The sequence below is a fragment of the Vigna angularis genome, chromosome 1, assembly GCF_016808095.1.
Source record: "Vigna angularis cultivar LongXiaoDou No.4 chromosome 1, ASM1680809v1, whole genome shotgun sequence".
In the NCBI taxonomy this organism is placed as follows: domain Eukaryota; kingdom Viridiplantae; phylum Streptophyta; class Magnoliopsida; order Fabales; family Fabaceae; genus Vigna; species Vigna angularis.
The window spans coordinates 10,239,113-10,250,215 of NC_068970.1; the positions used below are offsets into that span (position 1 = coordinate 10,239,113).

The 11,103-nt window shown below is 30.8% G+C and overlaps 1 protein-coding gene across 1 annotated transcript; it reads left to right on the top strand.

The window, feature by feature from the left end:
* The first annotated feature begins 3,372 nt into the window (after nt 1-3,372).
* Nucleotides 3,373-7,381, top strand: LOC108325019 (protein NRT1/ PTR FAMILY 6.2). The gene is made up of 6 exons (XM_017557997.2): nt 3,373-3,512; nt 3,597-3,699; nt 4,910-5,127; nt 5,273-5,817; nt 5,946-6,289; nt 6,616-7,381. The coding sequence occupies exons 1-6, from the start codon at nt 3,510-3,512 to the stop codon at nt 7,137-7,139; spliced, it is 1,737 nt and encodes a 578-aa protein (XP_017413486.1). The 5' UTR covers nt 3,373-3,509; the 3' UTR covers nt 7,140-7,381.
* The last annotated feature ends 3,722 nt before the right edge of the window (nt 7,382-11,103 follow it).

Genomic DNA, 11,103 nt, shown 5'->3' on the forward strand with positions numbered 1-11,103 from the left:
TGTAGTATGGGAAATGGCTATGGGTGATGTTCATTCTTTAGCTAAGGTCGATGTTCCGCATGCAACGGTTTTAGAGATAGGAATGATTCTTTCTTTGTCAACTTTGAGGACCCACCCAGTATCAATTATTTGAGTCAACACTCATTTTGAAATTGTTTAACTCATTGTGTATTTGAATACACCAAACTACACGGCTTTTGCGTATTATAGAAAATAATAAATTCTCTCTCTTCCTCAATCCCCAGTATTATGATTGAGACAGAGAAAATCAGATGATAATCAAATGATAATTTTCCAACCCCCGTGGCACCAAGCAAACAAAGTGGTTGTTAGAAGAGTTGAAGTTCATTAACCAAAGCAACATATATATCATGGGTGGGTAAGACAACATAAAAACTGACGGCAAAACTCATTTCCTCTAAATATTTCTATCAGAACTCATTTTTGTTGGCAAAGATAATTTAGACCAAATACATGAATGAACACGTGTAACAGTTTTATGAGAACACTGTGTTTAGCAGAAAACAAGGGCTGGTCATGATAATGAATATGAATTGTTTTGATGTACCCAAGGTGTACTCCAGCGGAACTAGGGTGGATGTTGGAAGGATATAGGTATGTTTAGGAAGGATTTGGGGGAGCCAGTGGATAGATTTGAAGTGAATTAATTGTTGTTTATTTGAGTGGATTTGGAGGTGGGTGAGAGTAGATTTGGAAGTAAAATTTATGAAAATTAGTATAAAATTTTATTGATATGACAGATAAAAAAATGGTTTAATTGGTAGAAATTGAACGAAATGCTCCAAAGGAACTGAATACCATTATGCTCGAACACACAATCAAACATCAAGCCAAATGCACATGGAACCAAATAAAGTGCTTGGAAACCGAATAATAGCAAGTGGAACCGAATACAGGTTCCATATAAATTCTTTCCACTCCTGAAACCGAATAGGATGAAAGGAAACCGAATACACATCTAAAATATTTCATTTCAGCCACTGTTCTTCATCTTTTTCAGCTTCAAACTCGTCTTCATCTTCAACCATCATCTTTATATGGCCATTAACGTCATCTACCATACATGCAACTTTCACCACGCAAAGAAATTGATTATTTCATAGTTATAATCGATTACGTATGTAAGCTTTAGGACTCAAGCTAAAATTATATAGTAGACAAAGTGTAAATAAAACATTATATAGTCAATTCTCCAAATCCTTTCACTCTCGTGTGTGATGAAAAATTTATAAATCTTTCAAATCTGCACCTTTCCTTTTTCGCATCTCATCTAAAGTGAAAATAAGAAACATCATATTTCTTTATTTTCAAATACCCATAAACAATGCTTTAAACAAAGCCTAAATATTTGGAGTTAACCTAAATCTCACTTCAACTTCCATATATTCTTTTATGCCTATCTTTCACTGTAAAAAATTATATATCTTTTTTTAACAATAACGTCAATTTAAATTCAAAACACTTTACGATCATTAAAGTTTATTTAGAGTGATATTAATTAACTCACCTATCACGTATCAAGTCCTGCGGTATTTAATGTGAGAAAACATTTTAAAAATAAAAAATATATTATACAAGTCTATCTTTTTCCTATCTTATTATTTTTTTCTTTCTAGATTTAGTTCGATATTTCATTTTCTAAAGGGACACACAAAGTCTCATAGATTATGTTTAAAAAAACATGTTGAAAAAATAATTGAAAGTTGGATGGTAGTTAGAAACCATTAATTTAACTTAATTAAATACTAAATTATAAGTGCTTGACAAAATTATCCATTAAAATATAAAAATAATGAAATTAAACATGTTAAAATTATATTTTATTGATAAAATCTATTTTTACTATAGGTTTAGTATGTGAACTGGGGATAATCCAATTATTTACGAGGTCGAGAAGGATGTATATATACTCGTAAAAAGGTTGACACCCATATTTTATTATTCTTTTGGTAAAAAAATACTTAAAAATAATAAATAATAAATAAAATTACACAAGAGTGTTTGGTAAAACGAGTGGTTTGTATATCACCACCCATATATTAGAGGGTAAGCAAATACACCCGTTTGAAATAAAATGTTGGGATCTTTTAAGAAAAATTATTTTAGGTAGATTTGATCAATGAGTAATCAACATATTTATATAAAAAAATATTATACTCTTTTTTCAAATGGAATTAATTTTTAGTTATGAGTATTTTATTTATATTATCCCTTATTATGATCAAGCAACAGTTTTGATTTTTTTTGTTGCTTTATTTTAATGGGTACTGGATAAATTTAGTATTAAGGAGTCATAACTAATAGAATGAGTTTTTGAATTCAAAATAATTTAAGAATTTACTTAAAAGATTCCTTATTTGACTCTTAAGAAAAACTGTACATGTAGATGTATAGGATTTTATTTTTGTTTTGCATTTTATTTGAATTTTATGTTTATCATGATAGTTAATAATTATTTTTTAAAAGATGCATTATTCTCACTACTCAGATCTGAGATCCGTCACTGTTCAAAGGGATAAATTACTATATATAGAGATCTGAAATTAATCCAGGCATTTCAGAATTTTTTCCAAATAAAACACTGCAACTTCACAAGTCCTAACCCTGAAATGTTAAAACAAAAGAAGGAGTTGGTGGGGTGCAGGAGAAAAAGAACTTGAGACAGTGAATATGCTTGTCAATTTACAACTTCATTCTCCCAGCATTAATTCCACAAATGTTTATCATTCATAGTAGTAATGTGCGTCCAGATATCACCTCCTTTTCCTGTAGAAAAATTGACGGTTGGTAAGATCTGCTGTTTATAGTTAAAGTCACAATGATTAATGCTAATTAAACACATAAATTCATCATAAGCTTTTATATTCAATTCAAAACAAGAGCTCTTGACATCTTCTGCGGCCATCTGCATATTCTGTCCATATCTTCCTACACACAAAAACCAAAGGCAGAGAAAGATCCTTTTCAAAATGTGGGGTACCAAAACCACTTCAAAGAGTTGGCCAAGGTGGAGTGGCTCACAGCCTTCATAAACTCAAATCAATGTATTGTACCATAAAAAAAAAAGAAAAAGATATTGAAATATTATTATATGGTTGCATGTTCTAGATTCCACATGTTGTTCCCCCAATTCTTCCTGGTCAATCAACATTGTTACCTTCATATTTACCTCATAACATTCTTAATAAATATCTTATCAGAAAATAATTTCAGTGTAGCTAGCCTTAAACCTTCCACTAATTGCCTCAAACCTAATCCTTCTTAACTTTATGAAAAAAACCAAGCAATGATCTGTCTCAAATGAATAGTGGCAGAACGTCGCTTTTAGATTCTCATTGGTATTTGCCGAGTCCACCTTGCCTATAAATGGGGAACCTCTCACCACAAACCTACTTGTGAGTTGAGTTCAGGTTTAGAAGAGCAAAGCTTCCCACCTTTCTACTACCACTTTAAGTCTTTTCTAGTTTCTTCCTATAAGCTTCAGAAAAATGGTCAGTGGTCTTTGAGATCTGTTGCCTGCGTGTAACTTGAAATGCTATATATGTTTTTTAAAAAATATTTTGATTTTATTTCAGGAGGAAAAAATGAGTTTGATTGTTGCTGGAGCTGTGGATTATAAAGGCTTCCCTGCAGATAGATCCAAAACTGGGGGTTGGATTCCTGCAGCTCTTATTTTAGGTTTGTAGAGATAGCCTTATCTCCACCACTCCTCTTCATCTCATGTAGGTGATAATTATGGAACTCAATTTTTGGAATATGTGATGATTATGCTCATGTTTTCAAAGTTTTGTTTTGTTTTATTTTTATCCTTTCGTCACAAGTTGGAAATTAGCATATAAGTTAATAGGGTGATTCATCAATCAGGTATACATTGAAAAGTTTATTTAACATAATTTATAATTAGTTTTAACTTGACAGGATTTAAATATTTAAAATATTATCTTCGCTTTTTTTTTTCTTCGTTTCATTACACATCATTTTCATTTGTTACATCCATCACTTTCTCTGTTTTTAATTTATTTTCTCTCCACCCTCCCAACAAAAATGGGATATATACTCTAAGCATTTTCCTTGTCTTTATGTCTCACCCACTGTTCTTTCACGTTTATTCAACAAAAAGATTCTCATTTACAGAAATCTTTCAGCATATACAAATTTCAAATATACATCCCAAAAAGTGACGTAGATATTTTGTTATCCTGTTTTAATATTTACAAAACATTTCCCCTAAAAGATTAAGACAGTATAAGTAAAGTCTTTTGAATGGGTGATATTGTTTCCAATTCCAACACGCCTCCTCGTAGCAACAGTGACTTGAAGGAGATAAGGCTCCTAAAGTTTTATGGTGTTACCATAGCATAAATGGTTTTACAGATTAACCTTCAGTAACACTCGAATTTTTATATCTCATGCTTTTAGGGGTAATGATTGCATATGGGGAAGGAGACAAACCAATTGGAATAAAGCCTTGCATAGCTGTGATTGAGAATTATATTTATATATATATATATATATATATATATATATATATATATATATATATGTCACCTTCTGTTTGACCTCTGAGGGAAAAAAAAGCATATTATTTTATACCATCTTTATGATGGGAATGAATCCATCAATATTCCTCCTTTTCACTCTACTTTCTAAAAGTTGACCATACTTTATTCATTCAGTTTCGGCTTTCACAATAGATTAGGTGTCACTTTTCAGTTACAGCCTCTACTTACGAACACAACTATTTTACTCTTTATTTTATGACATATGCTTTAAACGCTTGCTTCTCTGCAACCTTTTTCAGACCCTTTTCAGATTAAGCCAATAATAACTTCCACATAATAAATGATTAAGTTACAGCAGTAGAAGTTAATTCTAAATATTCTTTCAGGGATTGAAATCGTGGAGAGGCTCTCCACCATGGGAATTGCAGTGAACTTGGTAACTTACATGATCTCAGTCATGCATCTGCCAAGCTCAACTGCAGCCAATACTGTGACTGACTTCATGGGGACATCATTTCTCTTGTGTTTGCTTGGAGGTTTTCTGGCAGATTCCTTCCTTGGCAGATACAAGACAATTGGAATCTTCGCTTCGATACAGACACTGGTTAGTTACATTAATTACTAGTGACTACTTCTGTCATAAAAGTCAAATATTAATGATACATGTACACTCATTTATACGAAGTGGAAAGCTTTGGCTTTATGTATATGTTCTCCCTAGTTTAACTTTGAGGGAATGGTTATTTCAGGGAACAGCTACATTAGCAATCTCAACAAAATTGCCACAGCTACGTCCACCATCTTGTCATGCTAACAGTGACAGTTGCAAACAAGCCAACGGATTCCAAATGGGAATCTTATACTTGTCACTGTACCTTATAGCACTAGGAACTGGTGGCCTAAAATCTAGTGTTTCAGGATTTGGCTCTGACCAATTTGACGAGAAAGATGAGAAGGAGAAATCCCAAATGGCATATTTCTTCAACAGGTTTTTCTTCTTCATTAGTTTTGGAACTCTGGCAGCCGTCACAGTACTCGTCTACTTGCAAGATGAAGTGAGTCGTAGTGTGGCGTATGGAATATGTTCTGTTTCTATGGTCGTAGCCCTTATGGTTTTCATGTCAGGAACTAAAAGATACAGATACAAAAAGAGTTTGGGAAGCCCCATTGTCCACATTTTCCAAGTTATTGTTGCATCAATAAAGAAAAGGAAGATGCAACTCCCATACGATGTTGGTTCTTTGTATGAAGACACTCCTGAAGCCTCAAGAATAGAGCACACCGACCAGTTCCGGTAATTAAGCTTATTATCTTTGCCTACCCTTGTGGGAGCTAGCCAATTCTTTATAGGCCTTTAATTAACTTGTGAGATCTAAATAATTTCCTTATGCTCTTCTTTCTTTGATGTTTTTAATTATGTAGTTTCTTGGAGAAAGCAGCCATTGTGACAGAAGGTGACTTTGAGACAAATGCATCTGGTTCTGCACCAAACCCATGGAAATTATGCTCGCTAACAAGGGTAGAGGAGGTGAAAATGATGGTGAGACTTTTGCCAGTGTGGGCAACAACCATCATATTTTGGACCACTTACGCACAGATGATAACCTTTTCAGTTGAGCAAGCCTCCACCATGGAAAGAAATATGGGGAGTTTCCAAATCCCTGCAGGCTCTCTCACAGTGTTTTTTGTGGCTGCAATACTAATCACTCTAGCTGTTTATGACCGAATCATCATGCCCCTTTGGAAAAAGTGGAGAGGCAAACCAGGTATACAAGACGGGATACACATTATTAGATTCAGTTACTTAAAAAGTACTACATTAAATCCAAGGCCATGCCCTAAGTAAACCTTCTCCCCAGATTCCTTAATTATTGAAATTTTATAAAATAATGATGGTATTATAACATAATATTGAATTCTGTTGTCATGTTATATAAATTGCACTAGCAGAAAGGTGCATGTGAAGCCCATGTACATATAACATGCATGTTGGTTTCCATGTTTCACAAAATTAAATGCGTATATAGTATAAAGTAAACTGAATAGCAAACTTGAAACAACTGAAAATATTGTTTTCTTCCATTTGTCCCAGGTTTCACCGACCTACAAAGGATTGCGATTGGACTCGTATTTTCCGTTTTTGGAATGGCGGTTGCTTCTGTGTGCGAGAGGAAACGGTTATCAGTGGCAAAAAGTGTAGGTGGGAACCATGCAACACTTCCTATAAGCGTTTTCGTTCTGATCCCACAGTTCTTCTTGGTGGGTTCTGGTGAAGCATTCATATACACGGGCCAGCTTGATTTCTTCATAACACGGTCTCCCAAAGGAATGAAAACCATGAGCACGGGTCTCTTTCTCACAACTTTGTCTCTCGGTTTCTTCGTGAGCAGTTTCCTTGTCTCAGTTGTGAAGAAAGTTACTGGGACAAGAGATGGTCAGGGATGGCTTGCAGACAACATAAACAAGGGCAGGCTTGACTTGTTCTATGGACTGCTCACTATACTCAGTTTCATTAATTTTGTAGCATTTGCAGTTTGTGCAGTTTGGTTCAAGCCTAAGAAACCTAAACAAGCAGGTATGCAAATGGGAGCAATTAATGCTGAGGAAAAGTGCTGAAGACTAGCGTTTAGGATTATTATAGGCATTGTTGTTATCATGGTTTTGTGGAATTGTAGATACCCTGTTATATGCATGCATCCGAAGAATGGGGATTTTGGGTTTTTCATCGTCACACTATACAAATAATAATGTTTGTGTTGGGTTCTAAGTATGTATAAGCCGTAACATAGTTTCTGCTCTTTCAACTCCTTGTTACACATTTTATAGCTTGGTTGTCAATAGTAATATTATTGGTTGTCCTTTTTTGGCTATATATAATTTAATTGAAATTAAGGATGTGAAACAAATTTCCTCGCATCTGTGTGTGTGAGAGAGATGTCTACGTAATTTAATAATTAATTATAGAAAAATAATGTGTTGTCACCCCTGAAAAATATACTCTCACTTGACAACTAATAATACAATAATGTATAGTAGAATTTTAGGTTAAAAAATAAAATAAATATAATTAAATATTATTATTTTGAATTGTTAGATGTATATATATATTTTTTATTCGGTAGTGTAAACATATCACTACTCTTAATTATATATATTATCATATACAATTGCTCATGGGAAAGAGGTTTTACTACCCACTTGATAAAATCAGTTTTAAAATATATATATATAAATAGAAATTGAAACAAGTTCCTATAAACGTTGGAAGTCTCATATAAACTAGAGATAATGTCAAATTATAATATATAAGTGGGTGCAAACCTCACCTTACAAATCAATTTTATGAGGTTAAATTAGACTTTAAAGTTCACTTCTTAACATGTTCAGAACTATGGTTGGAGCCTTTCGTAAATGAGGATAGTGTTGCTGGTTTCACACTTATTAGTTAAGGATTTTTCTTTTATTAATATTTCTTTCACATATTTTTCTTAGACATTTTAATCATCTTTTGTTCGAAAAATAATTTATATACATAAACTAATTTTGTAGAAATAATACTTAAATCTCATTTTTTTTAACTATGCAACTAGAGACTTTGTATCTTTAGTATTATTATCATGAACGTAGCTTTTAAGTACTCTTTTAATCAGTTATGTCATTGAGTTAGATTATTTAAGTGAAAGCGTTCAATGGTTCATGTTATGTCATTGACATTATGTTCAAAATGAATGATGTTAAGTTATCGATACTCATTAACATATATTTGTTCATATTTATTATTCTCATAATATAAGTTAGAATCATAAGATATATTGTTTCAATAATGTTTGAATGATTATGTTATCATTTGAGTGTCGACGTCTAGTTTCATGTAATAATATTAGCTAGAATGGGTTATTATCTTATAACTCCATGTAATTATGCTCTAACAATATAACAAAATATATGTTATTATCTAAAATGAAATCAGATGACAAAAATCAACATTTGGTAAGAATGGATTCTTATAAAACACCTATTTATAATTTTTTTAATTTTTTTATTTAAAATTTATTTTTAATAAACATAAGGCCTTGCAAGGATTGAAATTTATTGTTTTACTCTAAGTAAATAAGAAAATATTATACTTTAAAAAATTAAAACAAAAACAAATCTAAATTTATAAATGGAAGTATATAAATGTAAACAAGCATAACTGGTTCATAAATGATGATACTACAACTTAAAGCTATAAATTTATCAATGCAATCAATTTTCAATTATAAAAGATTAATATATTATTAGTAATGAATTTGAATATTCAATTGTATTAAACACGAAATTAATTACACAAAAACAAAAAAATAATTAAAAAAATTAGGTGAATTGCGATGTGGTTGTCCCTTGATTTCTTTTTACTAGAGAGTGTGATATGAACCCGCATGACCCACCACTGTTTCCCAAGTTCATGGTCGGCTCTTCTATAGATTTCTCATTTGTGGTGTTGCTTCATTTCTATCTTCCAAAGTCATAATAATTAAATTCCAAATATTCCACACCATTAACTGAAAGAGAAAATGTTATAATTCTTTTTTAAGAAAAAGGACAACTATAATATTAAAAAACTATAGAAAGTATAAGAAAATTTAAAATTTAGCAATTATTTTATAGGCATAATATTTTTATCTTTGTATAATAACTTTTTTGTAAAAATTATTTATTACTTTCCTTCTTTTCTAACATCTCATTTAATAATATAAAATAAATAAATAAAGCATTATAAAATGAATAAAGCAAAACAAATAGTTAAAAACATATAGAATATTAATAGAGTTATCTAAAATAATAACCATAATAATATACATCTACATATCAAATTATAGATGGCATGAGTTTTTTAAGAAAAACAAACATTTTTACATAATAACTACTTAGAGCCTAAGAAATTACTGTGTGGTATCTGTATTTTCACCGTAGACACATTATCGCCTAATTCATCATTTGTTTACACCATAAAGTGATCATTGCAAAAGAGGCAAACAAAATACAAGAAACACAAAATGTACAACATAGTAAGCTAGTATACAAAAGAGTTATGTTAAAATAATTAAATCATATCAAATACAAACTAATCGTGGTTAAAATACAATGAATCATATATATGCACACAAACAATTGATATTAAACTTAATTATTCAGATACATACTTTTGAGATTTTACTCATTTGAGGCATGCACTTGTGGTGATCTTTATGTTCTGTAGAACCACACGGCCAAAGGGGTTATTACCCTATCACACATAAGGTTAATCCCCCTTCACGCTTGGGACCAAACAGGTTCATTGACTAGGACCTCCCACAACTCTCACAACATAACACATCCTACTCTATTTGAGTGTGAATGGTTATTAGAGTATCAGGATACCACCTTACTAAATCTCACACATCAATACATACATTAAAGTTACTTTCACAAAGATTTTTTGAAATTCCTAAAACACCATCATCCTCCTACATGCTCGCAACAACATTTTTACCTCACTTAAAACAATCAAAATCATAAAAATACATAAGATTCATTATGAATTTATATATCTCAAGAAGAAAATCGAACCAACACAAACTATTATATTTATGATATTTATAGATAATATTATTGAATATTAACATAATTCTAATATTATTAATGAGAATTTTTAAAGAAATAAATAAATTAAAAATATTTACACCATCAATGATCTGAGTCAACTATATAGAAGATTATGATACTACCTTTAATAAAAGATAAAATAAAATAAAGTATTTATAATTTTTTTCATATAGGTTGCTCAATTTTTTTATTCTTATTTAATACATTGTAGTTCAATTTTTAACAATATATATATATATATATATATATATATATATATATATATATATAACATATATTAGTCACACAATGCATTGTCATTCAAGAGAATATCACACTAAATCAAACTACATATTTTTATTCAATATTACAAAATCGTCAAATGTATATCAATGACTGAAAGTAATTTATTTAAAACTAATATTTGATCTATTTAAAACTCTTTTTGTCGATAAACCTCAATTTCATGACGCGAAGATATTGTTTTGAATGACAGTATATTGTTGAATTTTGTTTCCATAATAATATAATAATATTAAGTGGTTAGCCAGAAGCAAGTTTTGAGAATATACCAATCTATTCATTAATAGAAATATTCTAAACAGAGGTTGTTTATAAATCACTGATTATTAACGTAAACCTTATCTGGTATGTTTTATCTGGAATCTTTTTTTCCTTTTCGATCATGTCAACAGAGAAACGGATATGCATTTCACAATATTATGATTGGCTTTTCCTTTTGTCAACTTTAATCTATTTCAAGGATGAGAGGAACGTTAATGTTCTACAGTTTGAATATTTAAAGTCTAAAATATAGGATTTGACATTTGCGGATTCCAGAGGAATGGGGTTGTGCATTAATTACTCAAAAGTTGAATTGAAAAAGAGCATATTTTTAGGGGTTAGAATTTAAAACATTCTTAACCTCAGAATTTAAAACATTCTTAAACATGGGATGGTCTCAAGTTTTTTA

What these genes read in the sequence shown, in the direction of transcription:
- LOC108325019 (XM_017557997.2), top strand. An exon ending in TCCTGCAGCTCTTATTTTAG is followed by an intron (nt 3,700 to 4,909) that starts GTTTGTAGAGAT and finishes ATATTCTTTCAG; the next exon opens with GGATTGAAATCGTGGAGAGG. An exon ending in TCGCTTCGATACAGACACTG is followed by an intron (nt 5,128 to 5,272) that starts GTTAGTTACATT and finishes TGGTTATTTCAG; the next exon opens with GGAACAGCTACATTAGCAAT.